The sequence below is a fragment of the Grus americana genome, chromosome 2 (genome assembly GCF_028858705.1).
Source record: "Grus americana isolate bGruAme1 chromosome 2, bGruAme1.mat, whole genome shotgun sequence".
Lineage (NCBI taxonomy): Eukaryota > Metazoa > Chordata > Aves > Gruiformes > Gruidae > Grus > Grus americana.
The window spans coordinates 128692943-128718358 of NC_072853.1; the positions used below are offsets into that span (position 1 = coordinate 128692943).

General features: G+C 38.8%; 2 protein-coding genes across 4 annotated transcripts in view; one reads left to right on the top strand and one right to left on the bottom strand.

The window, feature by feature from the left end:
• The first annotated feature begins 10625 nt into the window (after positions 1-10625).
• On the top strand, positions 10626-15854 carry SGO1 (shugoshin 1). The gene is made up of 9 exons (XM_054816443.1): positions 10626-10832; positions 11228-11370; positions 11449-11645; positions 11976-12080; positions 12565-12629; positions 12794-12945; positions 13533-14387; positions 14899-15070; positions 15326-15854. Exons 2-9 carry the CDS (start codon positions 11235-11237, stop codon positions 15462-15464), a joined length of 1821 nt encoding a protein of 606 aa, XP_054672418.1. The 5' UTR covers positions 10626-10832; positions 11228-11234; the 3' UTR covers positions 15465-15854.
• A 2576-nt stretch (positions 15855-18430) lies between these two features.
• KAT2B (lysine acetyltransferase 2B) overlaps positions 18431-25416 on the bottom strand; it is a 44402-nt gene continuing 37416 nt past the window's right edge. Inside the window, exons 14-18 of one of the 3 annotated variants that reach the window (XM_054815321.1) lie at positions 23788-23902; positions 22989-23025; positions 22552-22615; positions 22374-22458; positions 18431-19288 (exon numbers count right to left, since the gene is read on the bottom strand). In XM_054815321.1, coding sequence (XP_054671296.1) covers positions 19095-19288; positions 22374-22458; positions 22552-22615; positions 22989-23025; positions 23788-23902 — 495 coding nt within the window. In that variant the 3' untranslated portion in view covers positions 18431-19094. Of the gene's footprint in view, positions 19289-22373; positions 22481-22551; positions 22616-22988; positions 23026-23787; positions 23903-25416 lie in introns of all 3 variants that reach the window. The other 2 variants (XM_054815322.1, XM_054815323.1) reach the window with 2 other exon arrangements.

Here is a 25416-nt window from a genome sequence, read left to right on the forward strand (position 1 = left end):
TTGTTAAGGAACTTATTTGCCCCACTTCTCCTGGACGATGCTGAAATTTTGTCTTAGGGAAATACTCCTACTATTAGTAACTCCAACAATAATACCTATGAGAATAATTGTAGTAGGGTAGAAGGGAGGCAGGAAAGCAAACTATTTCTCTCAAATTCATTCCACAGTTTCCAGATGCTGCACAGGTAGATAACTAAAGAAAGTCTGCTGGAATATGAGGAGTGTGTGTGAATGAACTTACTATGCAGTGTTTAATATAAGGTTTGAAAGAACATGCTTCAGAAGGCTCAAAACAAAGTGGATGAAAATCACAGGTGTAAGGAAGGGTATTCTAATATTATTTTTTTTTCTGCAATACTATTTTTGAATGACAGCATATTCTGCAAGGAAAGTTTTTTTAAAGCATTCCAGAGTGAGGAGGCTGAGGGCCAGGGAGACACCACGCAAAGGCAGGCAGTGAAACTGAGATTGCTCTGGATGCTGCCTGCATCAGCTTTGCAAACACACTCGAGATCCAGGGCTTAGCTTTTGCAAGCTCACAGGGGCATGAAAGAGCAGATCTGCTGAAACTTGAAACTACCATGCGGCAGTTCACATGCTTTAAGTATCATTGTTAGTCAGCTGTAAATTTTACCATAAACAGTAGGACTTCCTTTATCATCATTATTACTTGCAGTTTTGCTATTTTTGGTGAGGAAGACTATGGAAAAGCTGAGCAAGCTGTCTTTTGTTAGCTCAGAGTTCTACTTCAATTAATTATTAGCAGAGAAACCAATAAAATGGGCCACCAGCTATTGGGAAGTATCATAAACCCATTCACACAGATATGGGCGTGTGCACACACACGGGACATACAGACTATTAGAAATGAAGTTAATGTCTTTGGCATTACAGTTCTCTCTGCCATTGTCCTTAGCTATAGAGGAGTATATGGGCTATACAGTAACACAGACAGTATTTGTTTTACTTGTGTGTTCTCAGTCACATGTTCCTTTGAAAAGACTGGATGACAAGGAAGCCTGCTCAAGACAATGGGAGACAACTCAGCATGCTCAAGGGAGAGAAAGTCTGAGGGACCACAAGAAGGAATAGACAGGAGATTCACACCAAAGAACAGCCTGGCTCCAGAAGGACTGGAAAGAACTTCTTGAACAGGACCACATAGAAATTGTGGGCACTCAGCAGCTGAAATCCAGGATCTGTCTGCAAAGTGATAGTGGGTAAGAACAGAACAGTGCATAAATCTTATTTCTGTTCTGTTCTGTCACCTCAAGTTGCCTTAAGTTTTCTTTATATAAAAAAAAAAAAAAATCCAAAACCAAAAACAACCCAGAAATGCAACCTTTTATTAAGTGTGGCTTCTTTTAAGTTTAGAAATTTTTTTTGGTCTTTTGGGGGAGCTCATTATAAGATGAAAGTCTGAGGCATTTCCACATCAAAGCTGTACTCCACTCCCCATCTTGTCACAGGAGGGAACAGACAACCTTGCAGACCAACAGAAGCTCTCAGTGTCCTAGATCCCAGTATTATTCTGAAGGAAGGGCAGGAGGTTGTGAGTAAAATAACAGGGAAAATCACCTTTGGGTCTGAACAGATTCCTTTTGAGGAACATATTGAGGTCCTGAGGGGACTGCAGCATCTCTCATATGAGGAAAGACAGAGAGGGCTGGATCTGTTTAGCTTGGAGAAGAGACGACTGAGAGGGGATCTGATCAATACTTACAGATATCTAAAGGGCAGATGTCTAGAGGATGGGGCCAGACTCTTCTCAGTGGTGCCCAGTGACAGGACAAGGGGCAACGGGCACAAACTGGAACACAGGAAGTTCCATCTCAATATGAGGAAAAACTTCTTCACTGTGAGGGTGACAGAGCACTGCCACAGGCTGCCCAGAGAGCTTGTGGAGTCTTCTTCTCTGGAGATATTCAAAACCCGCCTGGACGCCATCCTGTGTAACCTGCTCCTGGTGATCCTGCTCTAGCAGGGGGGTTGGGCTAGATGATCTCCAGAGGTCCCTTCCAACCCCTACCATTCTGTGAATCTGTGATTCTTAAAGTCAGATTTTTGCTTAGACTCTTTGTCATCTTGTGTTAATCTGTCACTGTACATTAAAAAAAAAAAAAAAAAAAAAAAAAGAAGACTCTTACTCTCCTTGCTGAAGATCAGCAAGGGGGAAAAAAATCTTGGGGTTTTTTTCCCAGATTTAGACCAGGATTCTGTCCTTAGCATTCTGGAACTTTATTCTTTTGGAGCTGTAGGCTCTGTATGATTTATGGACTTAAGTCTCTATTAGTGGGAAAAGCAATCCTTGGAATCTTAACAATTAGTGTTAGTGTTATTGTCTCTAACAAACACTAGCAACACCAAATTCCACTGGCCCATAACAGGACACCCACTCTAGGACTAAAATCATATTTACCCCAAACTGTAAACTGTTCAGGGAATAGCAGCTTAATCAGGAGAAAAAAGGAAGGGAATAGGTAGGTAGAATACAATACAAATAAAAAGAAGAAAGCGTAGATCCTGGTAAAATCTGTGCTGAAGGCTGCACTGAAGGCAAGAAATACTCATTTGAAATGTTTGGGCAGTAAGCTGGTAATTTTGCATTATAGATGTACTTTGGTGCAAGATTTCAGGACAGAAAAGCCAAAGTGAGTTTTCATGAGGCAACAGAGAAGCTACAATAAGCCAGTACCAAGGCAGACACATCAAAACATCATCTTTAGCAAAAGGATTATGGCAAATACAGACTTTCTCACTACTTCCTCACTAGTAATTACTTTCTTGTTAACTAAAAAAGACTACAGACTAAGACCTGAACCTCTTTACCATCAAATAATGCACAGTCTGATAAATTAAATAAAAATAATAGAATTAAAATGGTTTGGCAACTGGGTAAGATGTGGTTGTTCAACCTACAAGCAATCAGATAAAATACAATGGGCACATTGAGCTTTTATTTTATGCGTAGCAGTACCTTTCTCCTATTTCTAAGACTTCTGTGTTTCTACATCTATTTCACCAAAAACAGGCCCACGTTAGCTATCATTTCTTAACTGGCTTAAGTTGACGAGAGTGCGTGTGTCTTTCTATTTCCTTTTCTGACTGGGGCAGCAGCCAGCATACCTGATGGAGGTGAGACAATATCAGTAGGAAGGAAACTAGGAAAGCCAGAAATAAGTAGTTTTATCTAAACATACATAACAGGAACCTTGACAGACTCTCCTGTGACAGTCTGCATCTACTCTTTCCAAAACAAAAATGGTAGGAGAGATGTGTAGGAAGGTGACTGAATGTTGAGTGGGCTCAGTGTCTGCAATTTCATTTTCTCTACATCGTAGGCATAGAAAACTGTCATTTGAGCAACTCTGTTTAGATTTGTGCTTATTTCTTGGCAAACAATTACTTCAATCTAATTTATCTCATGAAATTTTGATAAAATTGCTTTGAACTAAAGTATTTTGAAAGTTTTCTATTAGGTCTTCTCCCAAACTGTTTGTATCAGAAATTGTTGGCTTAACTACAGTGCAAAACTTTCTGGGAACATATTGATTACATGAAAATTTGTGGCATAATAGCTTAATTACTTTTTTCAGCAATATTCAAGCATTTCACAATAATTTTATCATGACAAATGCTATGCTCTGTTTCTATTGATTTAAATATTGTTAAGATTGGAGAAAATTTGTTCACAGGATCTCATTTTTCAAATGTTCTTCCATTTTAAAATACTTGAATCACAAAATATAAATTAAAGGAACCATGGAACATCCATTAAAACACAGTCTTTTTCAACATACTGCTTCTGTGCTTCCTCTTTCTTAATACAATCTCTAGTTCTTACCATGCCTATTGTATCTGCATATAAATATAAAATACAAACATTGGTATCTTTTTATTCTGATTTCTCCAATAAAACTGAGGGAATGTATTCTGAAAGGACAGAAAACCAGATGAAATTGTGGGAATGAAAAGCTGTAACACTGGACACTATAATACAGTTGCAAAGTAAGATAACAGAATGATAAAAGGTAGCGAGATACAGAGAAGCAGAAGTAGAGGAAAGTGTAAAGATAACAGAGCTCAGAGAATTCTGCCACTGTTCCGCTTTTCTGTCAGTCAAAAATCTTGTCATGTTTGAAGTTCGCATCAGCAGCAGTTCAGTTGCGTTCCCATATCTCTTTACCACTGCTATGCCACTTACAGCTTTCGCTGGTGACAGATTTGCTTCAACTGTTCAAATAAACACCAGAATGTTAGTGGCAGGCTAAGCTATAGAAACAAACCAACCCCAACCAACCCCAATAAGCCATTTTAATGTCAAACGTTATAATGTCATTTTGGCCACAGAGGTATTACTTTTGTTGATGCTCATGAGTGCTAGTCTTTCAAGTCCCTCACTTCTCCCAGCGAGCGAGCAGCCTTAGCATGAGCTGAGATACATTATCAACCGAGGCACCCAGCGATGGTTGGAGTGTATTGCTTTCTTATAGCGCTGACCACTCTTTTTTTCGCCTCTGTCTTCTGTCTGGTATTACCCACAGCAATTCCCACAAAGTGTTTAAGTGATAGAATGACCCTGCTTATTTTAATATGGGCAGCATACCTAGAGCAGAACCAAATGGACTACTACTGGGTAACGATGTTTGCTTCTTTGTACGTCCTTGGTTATAAATTACACCCTATCTTCTCTCCATTGTTCTCTGTGGTGGACTGAAGTCATTAAAAAGTGCTTGTTGTGAGAACAAAGTGTCAATCTGTATCTATGTCTTCTACCTATGAACAACGATTAGCTCTTTGAAAGTCATTCACTCATGACCCAAACCTCTGAGAGCTGACTGCAGCAACACAACCCAGCAGGAAGGAAAATTGCTTTTCCACACTTCATAAAACCAAATATTCTGATCCAGAAGCAGAGCGGGTTATCTAGATGGTTTTTCCCCGCCCAATGCCAGTGTGCTCTAGCCAAGGTGCATGTGGAATGCTGCTATTTCTTCTGGCCTCCATTGTGTTTTACCAGTGGCTTCAGGAGCCAGTAAGGATTGTGCAGTACCTACTGCTATAAGGCCTCAAATAAATACTTGTATTCAATGTGTGTATACAATAGTCGTGTTTGTTTAAAGAGAATGGTAAAAGAAAAGAGATCAGTTCTAATCCCAGGTTTGCCCATATAAACTAAGTCCACGGACATCACAGTACCTATAGAGGGGAGGTGTATAAGAGCAGGAAGCTGGTGGCACTCTGCTCCATCAGGAGCCAGGGTTTCTGCATGTATTATTATATGGTTAAAATTCACCTCTCAGATTATGACAGGTATATTTGCATTAAAAAAATACACTAAGATATGCCCTGGTATCCATGAATGAGTTTCTTTCCATTATGTCAGAGAGTATCATCTTCATCATCAAGATCCACTCTGCAGATGAGAGCACATTTTTATCTATGTGTCTTTATGCCACTATTCTACTAGTGTGTCTCTGAGCTATTTATTCATCAGGAAAAAATGGGAAATAATTAGTGGAAAGCCACATATTTATTCAAACACTATAAGGAAAAAGAAACAGTTTTTTCAGTAAATATTCCATTCAACAGTTAAACAAACTGTAATTTTTTTTTATTTTTTTTTAAAAGTACTTACTTCAAACTACCTGGAAACCCAGAACCAGTGATAAGTCTCACTTCAGTAATGTTAGACAGAGGTTGGTATGAGATTTGGGGGTAGAAAATTTGAGAGGAAGGAGGTTGCTTCTGACTGCATGCTCTGTAACTGCTGCATAGTGGAGAAAGCCAGGGTTCTAGTCAACTGACAGATGGCACGATGAAATCAAGATTACATACTCAGTGGAAACATTGAGAAAATGTTAAACATTGATATACACTTTATTGACTAATGATTCCTCCTTTGCTCATTCCATCCACGTAGTTTCAAGATTTCAGATTAGTATTTATATTGTTGTAATAGTGCCATAGGATTAAAACACCCTGCTGGGATTTGGGGATTTTCCCTGGCACTGGAAGGAAAGATTCTGTGGCAGCTCAGACGAGTATGTATCTATCTCAGTACTCATAACAAATTATGTCTGTAGTGGAAGGGACAGCTGTATTTGACCCGTATAATAATCATTGCATGTATTATCCTCTCTGGAATCTCTCTCATGAACAGATCAAGATACTTATTAATCTTTCACCTCCTTACTTATTAATAATTGAAAACATTTTAGAATATATATTTACCTCAAAAAGACACTGATACAATTAATGTAGGTATGCTGATTTATCGCTTATTAATTTTAGCTTAATGAAACACATGTTGTCTCACGCTTCAATTAACTCATACTTGTTTTCCACTTACATATGTGGTTTAATTGTAAGTAGAACAAAGTATTTTTGAGAAAGAAAAATATAAAAATTGCAATTAGAAGTGGTTATAGATAACCTAAAATGCAGAATACACTACTAATAACATATTCCAAAATAGAAGTGGTCTGAACTTTAGCAGCTTATGAGTCTAATTTGATAAATCTTTCTGAAATGTGAAAGAAATAGCACATATGGACACACATTAAAAAAAAATGACACTCAGATGACACTCACAATTCTTTTTAACCTTTCCGAAGGACAAATATCAATTGTCTGGTTGTCAAAATCTTTTCAGCTCATTATTTCTAAAGGATTTTCAGCCAAACTCAGTCAAGTTAGTACAAGACCTTTTTGTTCAGGTAAGTCTGTGCCAGCTTCTTCAAAAAATGCTTGCTGCTCTTCTGTTCCCAGGGAAGCAGTGGGTGCATCAGCATCTCACAGTCTCCACAACTCTCACATACCGAATATTCTTAGACTCGTGATATGACACTTCCAAGCCGATGATAGCTACACACGTCCTACTCAAAACTGATTAGAACTGAACAGTTGGAAGGCAGTTCACAAATGAGCCATCTGATGGTCAAGGAGAAAAGCACTGCAGGGCAGCATGAGTGTGCAAGTCACAAGAAATGAGAACAAAGCTGACTCGGCAAGCCGTAGGAGCATAAAAGATCTTCCCCAACTCCAAAGGAAACGGAAAGCATGACAGTCCTGCGTGCCACTCACCAATCACACTCTCCAGCTAAAGGAAGGAAATACTGGCAGCGCGTAAGAGCCACTTCTAAGGTTGTCCTCTAACAGAGAACACTTTGCAGTATTAATTAATTTGGTATTACACATAACAGTATGTTGTATATACTTTTTCTTTTGTCCTCACAGTATGCACTGCATTGCATACATTGTAGTTTCCACCTCTGTATCTTGTTTTGATAGAGGTAGTGAAATACGAGTCATATCTTCTACCCTAACATAACTGAGCTACTCTGATGGTTCAAACCAGACGATATAAACATCATCACTGCCTGATGTAGGGCTGGACATGGGGCAGCTGAAAAGATGGGTAGGATATTTAAGTTGGGTATCTGGAGGTCATCCAGCTGCCTGCATCAACAAAAGCTTGCTATCCGTCACCACATCATGGCTGCTCTCTGTCTCAGTCATCCCCTACCGGTGATCACCAAAAATGAATGAAAAGGTAAATACAGTGAGTCTAGTCATTTGCCTTTACTTAGCCGTACAAATTTATCCTGTTATTGAAATCAACAGGAGTTTTAAAAATATTTTCCAGTAAGGACTGGATTATCAATACCACTCATAAGCGTCCACTAAAAAAGTTAAAATTCCATTTACTTGAGGACTTTCATAGTGTTAGCAATAAAAGTAACTAATTCACATTCCATAGGCTATTTCATATCTGATTGCTTGCTTAGTTGGGTAAAACAACAACTTCCTAACTTTGAGCCCTTTACATAGACCACTAACAGAATGTGTTGGACATTGGCATGTAACACCACATTCAGACTTGAACCCTGACAAGAAGTATCTAGAATGCTCCCAGAATCACAGCTCTGATTCCTGTAATTTGCTGTAATTATATAAAGCAACCTTTTCCTTGTAATATAAGTCAGTAAATCTAAGATAAGAGCAAATCTTTTAAAACACCAACTCCAGTCACAGTAGCAGCTGCTTTGCCACATGAGTACACCTGCTAGAAATAAACTAATATTCTGGAGCACCTCTGGCATCAATCACAGCATCAATCTTCAGAGAGGAAAATGTGAAATTGCTTACAGCAAAGAGTCATTCAAGCTAGAAAAATTCACTGCTAGGAATCCCACACTATAAATAAATAAAATAATACAGAGAGTGTAACCTGAAAATAACCTAATAGGAATACAAATGCCTTGAGATGAGAATAATTCAGAAACAAGCATGTCTTGGTAACAGTGAAAATGAAATTATCAGGATATAGAAATTCAGCATTAAACCCCAAAAGATAATCTGCAGAAAGATCCCAAAGTGTTTCTGGAAGAGGTGTAAGAAAATTGGTAGATAATGTTAAATATAATAGAAAGAAAAAAGGTGAAGAGAGGGGTTTTTTTAATCTTGATACAGGTATTTTCAGGGGGAAAAAAGGTAATTAAGAGTAGCACTTAGACAGCAATGAGGAACGCATTATTTTTCAATCAAATCACGGTTCATTTAATCACAATCAGTGTATTTGTGTCAAGTAAATGAATGACTAACAGCTAAAAGACCTTACCAGCATTGCTGGAAACGACCAATTGCTACTTGGCCAAATGCAAAACACCTGCTAGCTTTAAGGGAGACACAGTTTGTAGGGAAAGGTATTACTTTTCCTTGGAATAGCTGGTGCTTTGCTGAAAAAAACTCCAAGAACAACAACCCCCCAAGCCCCCAGAAGCTGAGTTCAATGAGATAATTTCATCTAATGTTTAGAGAGAGCTGTTTGCAAGGGTCTGGATGAGGCTGTTCAGCTGCTGTTGAGTGGAGGAGTGTGCCCAATTATTGCCTGTAAAACAGTGAGAGGCCTGTAGGAAGCGGATGTGAGGTTCATTGTACAATATCAGAAAACTGGTATTTCTACTGGGTATGTGATGTTTACTAGCCACTACTTCTTTTTCTTCTTTTTTTTTTCTTTTCTTTTTTTCCCCCAGGCCTGTGGGCCTTTTTGTTCAGTTTTGGGAGGGTTGTTTGGGGGCTGGAAAGATTGGTTGGTAGGGGTTTGGGAGATTCAGCAAGCAGGCAGAAAGAAGCAAAAAGCTGTAAAGAGAAACTGAAATTGTGTTGCTCTGGTTTTGTCTGACCCCACTAACTAAGAGGGTCTAATGTGTTTAATTTGCTCCTAACTTTTCATGCCGAATCTTAAAGAAATTGTGATTCCTTTTGACACGATCTCATGTCTCAAAAGGGAATCGTCACACTGGACAAGGAACTGTATTTGCAGGACAACTTTTTTGCTGACAGGAAATGCAACCCCAACTTTATCAGTATCTATTGATGAAGCAAGAGAGTAAGTTAAATTATATTTATTTACACTACTGTAAAAACTACACAGATGAGGCCAGCTATTCTGAGTTGGAGAAACAAAAAATATATAACCTTCCAAGGAGTGAGAAAGGATACATGTATACATATTGTGGACTGTGGTTTCTGTCATGATCTATGAGAATTTTTCAAGTTTGAAATCAGCTTGCCACACCATATCCAAGCTGTAATGAATAAAATCAAGCAGTCAGGAGTACCTGTTAGAAAATAAAAAATGCTAACTTCTCAGATACAAGAATATCATTTATTCCACTGTTAATATCACTTGGCTGATTTTTTTTTCTTCTCCCATCATAAAGCAGTGTTTAATCGAAGTTCAGCACTCCATGTTCAACATGCGTAGATATTAGCATATACTAATCAGTTACAGTTACAAAAATTACATAATCCAAGAAAACGCTGGTGGGGTAGGACGGAGCTGAGGCCTCTCCCTAACCTCGGCCACGCTTGTCCAACGCATCACGGCCTGGCCACACGTGTACCTCACAGGGCGGCAGCTGCCACCATCTTATTGATGGGATTTAGGAACAGTTTCTTTCATAAACTAAGTGTTGGGAAACAGGTTTAATTCTGCAGCTTTTGTAGGATTTTCATTTCAAACTGCAACAGCTAGAGTTAGGCACTCTCCAAGAAGCGTGGTCCAGGGACAGCGGGAAAGGCTTATCTTGCTACTGCTGCAGCAAGCAACTGCTGTGAGTAAAATATCTAAGACTAATGGCTTTTGCCTCCTAGTTTCGCTATTTAATAAACAGCTGCTGTTCTGCCTCTGTGTTTTTCCCCTCTGGCAGCTGAGGTGGCGCAGGTGAACGCACGACTCGGGGTGAGAGCCGCGGCGGGGCCCATCGGGTGCGTCAGCCCGATTTCAGCCGGGGCCCCGGGTCGGGGTTTGGGGGTGCCGGGGCTGCCTGTGGCGCCGCTAATGGCCGCAACCGCCTGCGGGAAGGCACACCGGCTCCGTAGGGAGCCGCCGCCTCAGCCGAGGGCTGCCGGGGGCGGGGCGAGCCTGGGCCGGGCTCACGCGCGGGAGGGGCAGAACGTCCGGCACCCCTGCGACGGGCGGGGCCTAAACGCGAGGCCCGGATGAGCGCGGCGGCCGTGTTGTGACGTCACACGCCGGTCCCACCAATGCGAGAGCGCGGCGGCGGTTTTTGAACGTCGGGGGAGCGGTGCTAACTGTCCGGCCGCGCGCGGGGACGTCCTGCCGCCCCTCCGAGGCCGAGCGCGCGGTCAGCAGTCGCCGCCGTTGTCGGGCGAGCCGGGGCTCTGCGGGGGACGCCAGGCGAGCGCCGTCCGCTGCTGGCGGGGCTCGGGGGCGGCCGGGGCGGTATCGCCTCCGCCTGGGGCTCGGGCAGCCGCGGCCGTGCGTGGGAGGTGCCCGGTGGGGTATACGCCTTTCTGAGGAGGTACGGCTGGTCGGTCGGTGGGTGTGTGTCATGAGGGTCTTGCTTCAGCGTTAGAGGAGTCGGGGACCCTCTTCCGACACCTCGGGTACTCCCCCCCACCATACCGTCGTACCACCCCCGCCGTGTGGGTGTTTAGAGGCCTGGGCCTGGTCATCGCCGCGCACACCGTGCGGTTTGCCGTTCGGGTAATCGGCAACAGTGACAGCAGCCATGTTGCCAAAATTGTTTTGAAAATGACCACAGCTGTGTGTCTTTTCGTATTTGTGGGTCTCTTGTATGTGCAACTTTAGAATAACATAAACTTTACTTTTGTTTTTCTATTCCTTTTCTTTTGGCCTTGGGGAGCACTGTGCAATACCAGCTTAATGAGTTCTTCACCCTTTATATTTCTCAAGGTAGAAGATGGCTGTATATTTGAAAAAGCCCTTCAAAGACAGTCTGGGTGATATAAAAGAACGAATGAAAGAGAAAAGAAATCAGAAATGGACACGGCTGGGTAAAATTAGCCAGATCTCCACTGTAAAGTGCAAAATAGCAAGTAAGATGCTTAAATATCTTAATACTTTTCACTTTTTTTTTTTTAAACCAAATTGAAATACTCACTGTTCTGTTGCAGCCAACAGCTCCGTGCAAATGAAGAGCATCCAAGCAAATAACAGAGCTCTAGCTCTGGCTTTGCAAGAAGAAAAGCTCAAACTGAGGGATGCCCAGGCTACCATTCTTCATTTAAGGCAAGAATATCAAGATCTGAAGGTTCAGATGTTTGACTTGCAAAGAAATCTTAGGTTCAAGCAAGCACAAGGACTTGTTGAGGTATTTTTAATAATAACTTTATGATTTAGTGAAGCTGAGCATCAGAATCTGCACCAATCCACTGATACATCTTTAAGATCTTAAATGTTTCATTAAAAACTGACTCAATATATAGAACCAGTTTTTTCATATTTTCACCTGATTTGGTTGTTAACTAAATATTTGTGGCTAGTCTTTTCTTCTTTAATTGAAATCTATCTCCTGTGAATTTTATTATCACAGTTGAAGATACCTGACAGTATCTCATAATACTGGTAAGAAGTTATTACATTGGTCGTTGATACTAGAGTATGACAGTAACAGTGTTATTGTCCTTCCTTTGTCCATTAGAATCAACTGTCAGCCTTGAATGAGATAATTTCAAAAGTTTCTCAGAATTTACTGGACTCAATTGATCTCCTTGGCCCAGCAAAGAATTTGTGTTCCGTAGGTGTGGTAAGTACCTTTTCCTCTTGAGGGGCAGGGTTTCTGTTAGTTCTTCCCCTTATTCCTTCTAGTATAGGTGTACATAGTTTTTGAGATTTGAGCCTTAGTTTGGAAGTATGACTAGTCCCCACAGTTTCCAGTATCGCATGGGGTCCAACTGTGGGAGTGTGTAGTAGATTGTTAGTGGGACTGAGGCTCTGCTACGAGATGGTAGAGGCACCCTGATTTTCTGTGGTTTAGCATCTTGTTTCCTGTACCATCCTCACAGTTCCTTCATCTGTCCACTGTCTGTATGACTAGGCTGGTGATGAATGTGCTGACTTGCAGGAGCTGAGTATGTGAGATCCCATAGCACTCTGTGTTAGCCAGCCAGAAAGAAAGAGTCAAGGGCCTCTTTGGCCCTTCTGTGGGTAATTGGTTTTTGTCTAAAATTTGCATGTAGTACAAGCTTGTTTCAGCTATTTAGTTACAGTGAGATTTATTTTGTTGACAGAATCAGAGTGTGCTTTCTTCTGTTCCTGAAAATAGTTCCAGTGTCATAGGACAAGTAAGTTCAGTGTAAGTATCTTTTATTAATGTCTATTTATATTTGAAAATCCTGTTACAGTAAGCTTAATTTTCTGGTTGACTAGAAAAAGGGAAGAAATCCAATGTAATGAAGTCATTCATTGTCATAAAATATATTGCTGTTCAGTAAATACTACCTTTGGTATTTTCTCTAGAGGACCTCTACAGTCTGCTAATGGAGATGATCAAGCACTTCCAAGTGGGATGGAGGCTGATTGTGACAGAAATGAGCTGGCTCATCCTGTGTCAGAGATCTGTGAGGAATTGGACAATGCCATTTCCTTAATCAAAATAGTTCCAGACAAAGGTAACTAAATCAAAGTATTAGACATTGCTGTATTCTGAATCAGGAAAAAAAAAGTGTGAGTATAAATTTAAAACCTAATTACTGCTTTTGAAGTAACTGTCAACTAATTTTCCACTTATTATCATAAAAGTTAGATATTAATGTTGGCAACTGGTAAACTTTTTGAGTGAAGATGTCTAGCAAAATGGGGGAGAAATTTGAAAATGTTTTGTCTTCTATATAGCTGCAATCTGGTTTCGCTATCTACCAAACAGCTCAACAGAGGAAATTCATCTTTAGTGTCATGCATTATCATTTAAAGAATAAACAACTGTTAACAAAACAAAATCCTCAGAAAAATAAATGACCTGTAGATAACCTTTCCAAACAGAACAGTTTAGAGGAAAATCCTAATGTACTGTATTTAACTGCTTTCTGTCTGGAAGCTGTATGAAACAGAGCTTATCTTGATTGCCATATACTGGTTTATACAAATCCGTGGAGAAAATTCTAACCTGTCTTAACTTTTGACAGGTTCAGAATTTGCACAAAACCTTTCCAGCTTGTTAGTATTTAGCTTTAATATGATTTTTCTCTTCAATTACAAGGGCAAACATCTGATGTTCATCTGGACAACGTAGGGTCAGAGCTGGAAAATGTTTCTTCAAGTGGAGAGGATGGATTTGGTAATGTGTTACCAAAAAGTGTGTCCACCAGGCGTCGATATTCAAAGATGAGACATCACAATGAACTTTGCACTAGTGTCTTGGACCATTCAGAAGCACCTGATTCAACAAGAGAGCTTTCTAAACAGGATGAAATTAGACTTGAGGAAAGTCTAGAGAAGGGTACTGTAGAAAACATAAATTCAGATATTTCTCAGTTGAATGAAAACAAGATGCGTTCAGAGCTGGTGTTAACGCAGGTAGATTCTGAGACTGCATGTTTCAACTTGGACAATAATTCTGATCTTAAACAACGTGAGTGTAAAAGCAGAGAAGACTCTCAAGTAAGGAAAGAGAAGCATCGGAAGGAAAAACTGGGAAAGCCTAAAAATACTTCCAGACAAAGACCAAAAAAAGGACGGGGTAAAGAGGCATCCACAGAAAAGCTGGATTTCTTGGGTGGCTCCAGTGATGCTTATGACTTTCATTTTGAAGAGAGTGTCCATGTTACACCTTTTCGGCAAAATAAGGTGAATGACACAGATACTGATGTGGATGACAAAGACAACATATCTGAAACTAATACCATCGAGTCAAGCGATATGGAAGAAGATTCAGATGATAGCCTCTATGAACCTTATAAGAGTAAATCAAAAAAAAGGAAAAGTTCAGTAGACGAGACAGATACATTGCCAGTCCACGTAAGGCCAAGGTCTAAAAGATGTTTGGCACAGCGTGAGCAGAAACTCCATAATGAAAGAGAGACTGAAAGCAATAAATCAAGTGACAAATCTATCGGTAAGTGCAGAAAGTGTTCTGTAATTGGTTTTGTTTCATTGAGAGAGAACATTGTTTAGGGATTTAGGTGCTTTTTTTTAATAAATATAAAAAGAATAATGTTATAAAAATCATTGGATTCTTTCTTTTGTCCACTTTTTCTTTTCCTCAGCAGAAATTGGAATTAAAGATATGTTTTGTTTAAGAAATTGGTCATCAATTAATTAATACTGTGTTTTTAGATGTGTTTTAATGATGTATTAAAGCTGAGGGGAAAAAGAGGAGAATGAGAGTATAAATTGCGAGAGAAGTGGAATAACAAATCATGCTGTGCCTGGCACTGCTTAGTGTTAATCTATTTTTCTGAATTAAAATCCTGAATACATGTTGATCCTCTTATGCACTCTTACTTAAGAGGAAAGATGAAGATAATAGTTATAGCTGAGAGTTACTTCACATCTAGTACGCTCACTGACTTCTCTTTTAAGCTAGCTAGCCTAAATTGTCTTAAATGTGCCTTATCTTTTCCCAGGGCAGCCTGCTGAGCCATCTCGTGGACATCTTTGTGATGTTACCAATACCGCTTCATTGCTCCCCAGCACTGGGAATGTGCCTGTTGTCCCAGAAGGTGAAGTACCACGATCTCCAAAACGCAAGCGAAGTTGTACTCTTACCGTGAGCTATAAAGAACCAAGTATTGCAGGGTAGGTGTTTTACTTTCCAGTTTGATATAAAGTTTGTGATGTTCCGTCAGTTGGAGGATTTGAGGGGATTATTTTAAATATTGGAAACGAGTTCTTAACAAAACATTCAAAGAGAGGTTAATAAATACAAAATAGTTCATGTGAAATTGAACTTAATAGCTGAAAGTTTATGTTTTAAGTGAGGTGGGAAACAAAACTTAATTTTGCCTTTTTTTGGTTTTTTGTGTGGGTTGTTTTTTTTGGTTTTTTTTACAGGAAACTCAGAAGAGGTGATCCATTTACAGATACAAACTTTCTGAATTCTCCAATTTTCAAGCAGAAAAAAGATGCTAAACACCATTCTCTTAAAGAATCTCTGTCAAAATACAACGAGAAATTTGTGGGTTGTCGTTGAGACTTCTGGTTGTGGAGTGAGCATGTTTTGCTATCACAAAGGAAATCTTTCATCCAGGAAACTTGTTGCACAGTATCTTACACAAATATGCAACTATTTCTAGGTGTCTAATATTAAGGATATAAAATTAAGGGGCTTTGTTTTTAATCCAGTGACTTGTTTTTAATGATATAGAAGACACAAGACTACTTTTAGAACTAGGGTGATGCCATTCAAACTCTTTTGAGAGAAGGCATTCCTACATCATGGATCTGAATATATCAGAAATATCTGATGGAAAAGATAGTGACTGTAATTATGTGACTTATATCCTGCTTCATCTCACAGTGGTTGGCAAAGGTGAACTTCAGGCACTTAAGATCAAATGGTTTTGTGGGGGTTTTTTTTTGGGGGGGGGGTTAATAATGCTTGTAGAGATCTTGTTTATGTAATGGTTGTAGTTTCATATTGAAGCTCATAATAAACATCTTCAGAAACAGTTTGGAGTGGGTTGCTGTTCTTTTTTGCACGGTTTTGGTAGTTGCTTTAAAGGGTAGCAGTGTCAGCTGTGGGCATGCTCCAAGCCACCATCCTCCTCCCCCCATTTTATGCAGCATAAGCATTGTTCAGAAACCAGACTGCCAGTTGTAATTTGATTATGTAGCTGGAGCTCTCAAAAGTAGCAAATAGTGTTGGTTGGTACTGCTGTGAATGTGACTTAACCAGATAGGAACAAAGCAAATCTTGAACTTAATTATGTGACATTCAAAATAAATAATGGGAAAGTACCAGAATACAGGGGTTTTTTTGTCTTGCAAAATTGCCTGTCTTGCTTGTCCCACTTGAACAAGTGTAAGACCTTTCACTTTCTGTAATAAAAATGTGTAGTGTTAATTACTGTTGTACTGGCAATGTCTTAACATGATTTTCTCAGCAGTAATAATAAAAGCTGTAGCTACTGAGTATTTGAAGATACTTGGTTACAACACAGCCTTTGGATGTGGAACTGAAGCTTAACCTTCCATTGGGACCCTAAAATTCTAGCTCTGGGCCTTACCCTCTTCCTTCTGAAACTCTTGAGTACTACAGGAACTTAAGCAGAATGATGTAACTCTTTCAGCAACCCAACCTGTAACAGCTGTTCATCAGGGATAGCAGAGCAGCCCAAGGTAAATGTGGTGGGTCTGGTGTGTTTTTCTGAAGAGTCTGAGTCCAGCTCACCTAGAAGTGTCCAGGAAAAAGGCTAAGTCTCTTTGGACCACTGCTTGCTACACTTCTATGCAGTAGGGGCACAGGACTAAATCTTAGTGGATGGGGTGGGGGGGAACTTCTTCATACCCTCTAAATACCTGTCAGGTATTGGACAGGTGTGGGGTTTGCTTATCGTATGCAAAGTAAGTGTACGATCTGAGTAACATCATGGTGAAAGTAGGTAAGTACAAGCTCAAAATGGGCTCTAGTTTGCTCCTATGTAAATTTTGTCTTGTGAATAAAGGACTCTACTAGACAACGAGAAAATATCAGCATGTTTTGAGGTGAAAAAATCAAAATTTTTGAATAGCTAAATCAAAGAATTTTTTTGAGATGTTGAAGAGACTGGAGCAACAGCACTGTAGCTCAGTGTGTATGCAGCTGGGAATGCTACTTGGAATGCTCAGCACACCAGCCTCCCAGTGAAGTCTGAGGCTTTTTTGTGTATTTTCTAGTGTACCTGGCAGATGTGCTAATTGCACTCCTGCAGCTTCACTGGGCTCAGTTGTGAAATTGCTTCGGTGTTTATAGTTGTAGTGCAAGAACTAATTAATGAAAAAAGAGACCAAAATAAGTAGAGTTTTGTACATATATAATTTAAAACTATTCTGTACCAGTACAATATATTAATTTTACAAATGTAAAGTTCATCAGCTGTTAAAGCATTTGCAAAACCACATATCCTACTGTAACTTTATTGCACAGTATCTATGAAAATATTAATTCTTAAATTAGAAAACAAATGTTTCAATATAGAAGAGACAATCTGATTGAAAGACGGTAAGAAAATCTACTCTGAAAATAACAAAATTTCACAGGATACCAAGCTTAACAGGTGCATCTGTAGGCCCAATCTACAAAACAGGATTATAGCATCCAGTATTGGCTATTTAAAAAAAAAATACTCACTGTACCTTTGTTATAGATCCAAATGTAGGTCAGACTAATCTTATACAAAACACTATGGCAAGTCTAGTGTTAACATTTTTAATACCTTGTGTACCACATTTACTACTTCCAGGTAGTTCCTGACATCTACTTGCTGAATCGACTTGTGATTTAACATTGCACAGGCATTTTGCAGGAATTCTATTCTTTGACACAGCACAGGATTGATTGTTTGTTTTTTTTTTTTTTTTTTAGTCTTACAGCTACTGACTTTTACCAGTGTAACATCTGTAAATATAAAACACCAAGAATGAAAGTTAAATCTGTTTTTCACAAAAGCAATTATAATTTACAGTTACAAACTCTAATTAGAAAATGTCAAGTGAAAACTTTTGGATCTCCATTAGGAAGTTAGGTGTACCTCTTAAATGTAGTGTAAGCAGCAAAATATATATATATTATATATATATAAGTGCTCAATTTGAAGATATACTAACACGAGTTGTAAAATGTTAAGATGTTCCTGGGTCTAAATAATCACAGTTAATAAGCATTTACAATAAAGCTTGGTAGAAAATCCAGTTTACCACAGAGCCAAGCATATAAGCTAGAAGCTGTCATATGTTGATGTCTTTTTGTGAGGAATAGTCTTCTCTCTGCTGACTAATCTAAAGAATTTATCAGTGAAGAGCAGTAAATAGGGTGGATCATGAACTGCATCAAAACCTTAACTCTACTCAGCCAATTGAAATTGTCGAGTATATGCAAATCAGATTCTCTGAAGTTATTTTGGGTACTTATGTCCTGCATAAGCCAAGTCTCTATGACATTACACATCTAGCCAGGTATTTATTTATTTTTTTTTTAATAGTGGTTATGAGATTACAATTCGCAGGTAAAATATTTATCAAACCCCAAAATGAATAGAAAAACTTGCATCTATCAAAGATTGCAGGCAGTCCTTTTTCAGAACTGGCTGCTCTTCTCTCACAGCTTCTCAACCAGCTGAGTGTTTCTTTTAAAAAATAATATCTTATAAAAAGACTCTACAAAGAAACAAGTGTTTCAGACCCCCCCCCCCCCAACTGTTGTTTTCCCTTACTGTTTTCTTTTTTACTGGAAAAAAAATAATAAAACTTTATCAAATAGGTACTACATTAGGTAAGCTATAACATCTGTTGTCTGAGAATTTTCTTCATATTCCCAAACATGTGCAATCTCCCACAGGTTTTGTGGGGTTTCTGAGGCTGTAGCTGATAAACTTACTATGAACATACTGTAATGGGCACACAAAAGAAATTTTCCATAATTAAATACATTATAAAGCATTTTAATAAAATAATTTTTGTAAGTTCAGTATAATACATGTTTGCAAAACTAAAAGGGTTTTTTTTAAAAGTGCTACGTATTAAACAGAAGTTTCTTGAAACCTTAAAGTCCCACAACTCAGATATACAACGGCTTTCCCTGCCCACAAAGTAGGCACACTGATTGGTTGTAAAAGAGACAGTGTCACTTGTCAATTAATCCAGCTTCTTTAATTTTTGTGTAGAAGAATTTCTCCAGTATATTGGCACATTTGTAGTATTCACTCTCGGGGGGGTTGTACTCTCTGCAATTTGTAAAGACTCGCTGCAAGTCTGCCATGAATAATTTCTTAGACACGTAGTACCTATTCTTGAGTCGCTCACTCATTGTTTTGAGATCTGTACAGAAGAAAAATAGATTAACAGCGTTTGATTCAAATACTTTTTGTATGCAATATTGCTTTAGACTGATTTGCCATTTAAAATGAGCTGGCAAAGCTAGGAATTGGAATTCCCAATTGCCTTCATCTAAGGTAAGACGCAGTCCTTTTTTTTGCTTCAACGGCAATTGAGCCCTTGGAACTAAGCAATTTTTCACTCTAAGAATGATTTTGTGCAGAGTTTGTTTTTACTTCTTTAAAAGATTAAAGCAGCATTGTTTTGTGTTCTCATACTTCTCTGAGTTTTCAGTGGCTATGAGGTGTCCCTACCTCTCCTCTCACTGCTCTGTGAGGCAAAGCTGTGGTCAGCTCTGCTGGAGGAGGCCTGTATAAACAAAGATTCAAACTACAAAACACATATGTTAACCTAAAATCCTCACTTCTGTGTGACCACAGCAGAGACGAGACATCTGTCTATACTACGAGCAGCACTTGCAGCTTTGAAAAAAGCATAAGGTCATTCCACACTCTACATATATTTTAATTTCATCTTCAAAGCTTATAGTTATGTATCTCTCTTAAAGAGAGTCACGTGAGAACAGATATCTCCTGCCTTCAGTACATCATGAAAAACCTTTACTTACAGAACATTCTTTAAGAAATGTTTTCTTTTATGCTAAAATCCATCAAATACAGAAATCATCTCAGTGTTCTCCACACAGTCGCCTTCCCAGTAATTCTTATCAAGCATTTAAAAATTTTGTCTACATTACAAGTGCTCTAGGGGTGAGTACAGGAATAGAAGTAGTGAGAGGTGTGCTGGATGCCTTGGCTTTTCTCACCTCAGATGCTCTAACAACTATTTTTTTAGCAATGCTTGAGCCAGGCTTCAGCAGCACCTTTGTGAAACTGTAACAGAAACAGCTGAAATGGAGAAGACTTACTGCCAACAAGTATTGCAAGGAAAGCAGAGATCAAAGACCTCCAATGCAAAGGAATTAAACTTTAAAACTTAAGATTTAAAAATACAGTTGTGGGTATTTTTGCTTTGCTTTGGTTTTTTTTTTTGTTTTGTTTTAAGAGAGATCTGACCGGTAAAATAGAGAAAACCTCTGTCAAATTGAAAAGAGGAGATTATTTAAGAAAAGTTTGATGGATACTCTCAAATACCTCTTCCAGTGATATATAACTTGCCATTCACTAGTGTTGCACAGTATTTTGCAAAAGTAAAGGCTCATTCAGCTCCCATTAAGTCTGAAATTTAGGTGCCTACATCTAAACTAGATATCCATAGTCTAATTACAGCATCCAACTGAGAAGGCTGTTCAGCTCACCCTAAAGCAAACGTTGCCTGGCTGGTCAGTTAAACTGTTCTCTAACTACAGTGAAAGTTTGGCTCCATCTGTCACCCAGCCATACAGCTTTTGTATTGCAGATGAAAAGGCAAAAAGCTGCCAAACAGTATTTTTTGAAAATAAGCAGCTGAAAGAGCACTTAAAACAGGGGAAAAAAGTGTTTACACATGAGAACTGACCTTAGGAGGTAGTAAAAAAAACCTACAGCCACACCTCTCAAATATTGTATAATTTAGGCTGTACGCAAATGTAAAGACAAATGCTATATCTTGTATCTGGTAGCATAAGAAAAGACAATGCTGTTTCTTTTTAATTGAAATTATGTCTGAGCAATTCTTGTACAGTATCAGCACGATGGCCGTGAGAACAGAAAGCAAGCAGAAGTTGCTCATGAATCAAAACATGGTTTAGTTGTGCTGGGTTCCTAAAACAAAGCAAAACTAAACCTCAGGTTAATCCTAAAATGAGAGCTGCTGCCCCCACCTCCAATGTAATCCATCTGAACAAGGAAAGGACAAACAACATTCCTACTTTGGGTTTGCCAACCCAGGCAGTAAGTTCTTTGTAACGCTCGTTCAGATTAAACAGCCATCTAGACCTAGCCCCTGCTCAGAAAAGAGATGGAGAAAACTCTGCCACAGGAGGGTGTCAACATTCTTTTTCTTCATTGCTAGAAAATACATTTATGTCAGGGATACAGGAAGCCAGCTGCTGTTTTATAAAGTGCACATATATTTTCTTTTGGAAATGATGAATTGAATATAAAAGCAAATCATTAAGCCAAATTGGTATACACAGGCTAGGAACCTATGCAAAACAACGTGAACAAACAGTTTAATTCCCTGAGAAAACTGATTGATAGTAGCCTCCAACGAACTTGTATTTCATTCTCTAATAACATTAAAAGGTACAGAAACTGTAATCAGAAAGATGGAGGTGAGTATTGCATAAACAATGAAGTAGTGCCAGGATTCAGTTTTAAATCTCCTGCATTACAAATCAAAACAAGCTTCTGTTTAGAACAGCACTGAATCATCATTGAATTTATATGACCCAGCAGTCAAAAGCAAAGAAAAATGTTATTAGCAGTTTTGTACTTCCCTTTGCAAGTAATCTCGCATAAACAATAGCTGCATGATTTAAATAAATAAATAAATAAACCACCTTGGACAACTTTGGCATGTCTAAAATACAAAGATAAAAGTTATCTTATAATCGGTAGCATGAAGCATTTTCCTAAACTTAAATTAGAGCAAACTGTTAAAAGTTAATTAGACAACCCCGATACTTTTGAAAAGGTTTTCTCTAGGTAATTTAGAAAGCTTAAATCTGTTTTCTAAAGCAATTCAAATGCTCAGATGTTCCTGAAAGTTTGCCTTGAGATTTTTTAACATACCAGTGGGATCTGCAATGACCAGTTACCACACACAAGAACATATTCGTACAGCTCACATAAACCAGCTCAGTTCCAAAAGCTTGTAGCTGACTGTGCCGTTTAAGAGCTTGCTAGGGCTCTCTAGGGCGTACTAAGATTTCACATGTATACACTATAGATGCTTCACAAAGGTCACAAGCAGTCATAAATTTCAAATGACAGCATCGTACTCTTGGCACTTCAGAGCTGCGAGCTATTCAGCTGCAAGTAACACGTATCTTTTAAAATAAAGCAATCAGATTACAATTTATCTGCTATGTCTCCAGCTATAAAGATTTTTAAACTCTATACTTAAAAAATGTTAATGGCATTACCCATGGGAAACCTTATAACTTCATAATATCCAGGAGCTTCTGTTCTCTTCACAGGTTCCATGAAGGGCCAAGCGCTTTGATGGCTCTTTGGTAAAGAAAAAAGGTATCTAATATGGAAACTCTATATTGGAAATCATTTCAAAAACTTTACAGAAGGTAAATTAGAACTAGCACTCACCTTCACCTGCTGCAGGATGGTTTTTAATGTGCTGTAAAGTTGATCTGGATCCTTGGGCTCCTTACTTGAAAGAAAATATGAATACAAAAAGATTAGCTTGAATCACTTATCTCCATTCATATGATGTGCATCTTACCTAAAAGCAACTCCAAAGTTTCAAGCATTTTATGGAAGAAATAAAATGTAAACAAAAATGAAACCAAAAAACCTCCCCAAAAAACAACCCCAAAATCCACCCCAGCCCCCCCCAACAAAAAGCAAAAAAAAAAAAACCCCAAGAAACAAACAGAAAACAAAACATACTTAAGAACTCAGCCTTTGCAGATTATTTATGTATTTTCCAGTGGATGGAAGCAAATATCAAATGACATTGTTTAAAGACTTTTCTCAAAGGCATCTCCAAACTGCTTAATCATTTTACTTTGTGCAGCACTTACCCTCTTTCTTTTCCGCTTGGTTTCCAGCCAGTCTCTCCTGTATACCAACAACATGAGAGATTACATGGGAACTACAGTAGGTCAAAACATTAACTGAGTTATTGCAACTCTAAAAAGATAAGCCATTTCAGCACTGCTGCAGTAAAATGGGTTTGTTTTAATAAAAGCTACTCCTAATAAATAACACAACCATCTAGCCTACAGCCTCATTCAATTTCCTACATGCCTCTTCCTCCAGACTGCTGAAAAGAGTCTAAAAACATTCCTACAAGAAACACACATTTTTTCAGTAATTGAATATGTATTTTACCACAATCTCTGTAAAAGATAATGATGTCAAAGTTATCCAATTTGATTCCGTAGGGACAGAGAATAAATTGCAGAAAAGCACAGCTGAAAAAAAAAATCCCCCAAAAGATAATACTTAAATGTTCTAATTTTGTTTTGCCCTCTAAGTTCATGTTTAGCACAGAACTCATCCTTGTACAGGAGTGCAGTGCACAACAGCGGTGCCAGAGGGAAATCGCTGACTACATTGCAATACAAATCAAAGAGGGATCACATATAAATAAAATTACGCACATGTACATAAAAGAGGATCAGCCTGGGATGCCTTGGGGAAGTCTCGAAGACAGCAATTGTAATGGAAACACAACAATCTTCATAGAAATCAAATCAGCACACCGAAACAATTACATTTTAATCAAAAAGAAATACATGACTACATTAGTATTTCTAGTCCTAGACCTTTCTTGGGCTGTTCTGTTTCTGTTCTACATTAAAAGAGGTTGATACATACTAATTCCAGGAATGCTTTCTATAGGAATCTGCCGTACTCCATCTTTGAAGCAAGAAAGGCCAGGATAAACTTTTCGTATCTGAGCTTGTTTCCTTTCTATGAGCTTCTTAATGATCTGCAATAAAGCAGCAGAGAAAACAAAAAAAAAATAACCGATTTGCTCAAAAGTAACCCAGAGGCTTAATGCAAAGCTGATGAACAGAAACACTCTCGCTTCCTAATCTTATGGTCCTTATAGATCCACTGAAGCTGGTAACGGGTGAGCTACCCGGCCGCACACTGGTTCTGCAGATGAGCCTACCAGGTCTCCCAGCTGCCTACTTAGGCACAAATCTGGAAGAGAAGGAGTCTTTGCTTGCTGTAGCCATCACAAGCTGCACAGCTCCTGGGAAGGTGGCAGCAGAGGCAGGGAAGGCAACTTCCTGGAAGCAGGTTTGGGAACTGGCTCTAATTCTAACAGCTGGTGCTTCTCAATGCTCATATTTCAATGCACATACATGTTCATATTCCAAAATTTTAGAAATATCGGTTCACTTCAAAGTCACCATATACCTGTAGGAGCTGCTTAGACATCAGTCAGAGATACTCTTACTGAAGATTTTTCTCTTGAGGAAGTCAGAATGATGCCACTCTTCAGAACCAAAATTCTACTTGGGTTGTAAATGCCAGGAAAGGCTTTTCCAGTTCTGGGGTACACTCGGTTCTGCTTTGCGATCTCATTACCTCAATTCTAAGTAATTTGTTTTGGTGCTCTTGATACACACTTAGATGCTTACCTAAGCTTTGTGCCCTGAATAGACCACTTTCAAAATAGCTTACTACATAACTGTGAGTAAACAAATGAGCTGCCATTCAGACCGCCACAGTTTGAGAGACTCTTTCCTTTGGAAATAATAAAGATGGACATATTCTATTTTTAAGGACTTTCATGCTCCCACACATATTATTTTCTCTCAAAGAGGAGGAAAAGAAAAAAATCAGACTTTCAACAGAGGTTACAAATGTTAAGAGAAATACAGTATACAACAGCACCCTGGCCAGATTCCAGCGTAATGTCAAAATACTTTCAAACTAATTGTTAAATCCACCTTAAACCCTTCTTATAATTTAGGAACTAGTGGCTCTTCCTGATTAAACAAGCCGTTCAATCAGTAACACTGATTACTCACATTCAGCAGGTCACAAAACTTTGCATAAAGGGATTTTTCATATTTTTATTGACTGTAAATGAGCTACAAATCAGACAGTGCAAACTCACAAATGGTGGTCTGTGACCAATACCCAGTGTCGGGTGACGTGGTTTTAGCAGCCATGGGCATATACTCTAATTCTTTAAGTAAAAGTTTAGACCTCATGAAAAGCTTCACTTCTAACAGGACAGGACTAGAGAAGTCTGATGTTCACTACTGGCCAATATCAGCAGCAAACCAAATCAGTATGTAATCCATACTGTCAAAATTCAAAATTCTACTTATGTTCAGGTATCATTTTCATTGCTTTTGATTTGAGCAGATAAGCGAATATTCTTCATAAAGCTACAGGCTGTGAGGGCTATTTCTAAATTTCCTTGGAATAGGGAGAATAAAAAGCCTGATCTGTGTTTCGAGTGTCAAACAGGCAATCCTAAGA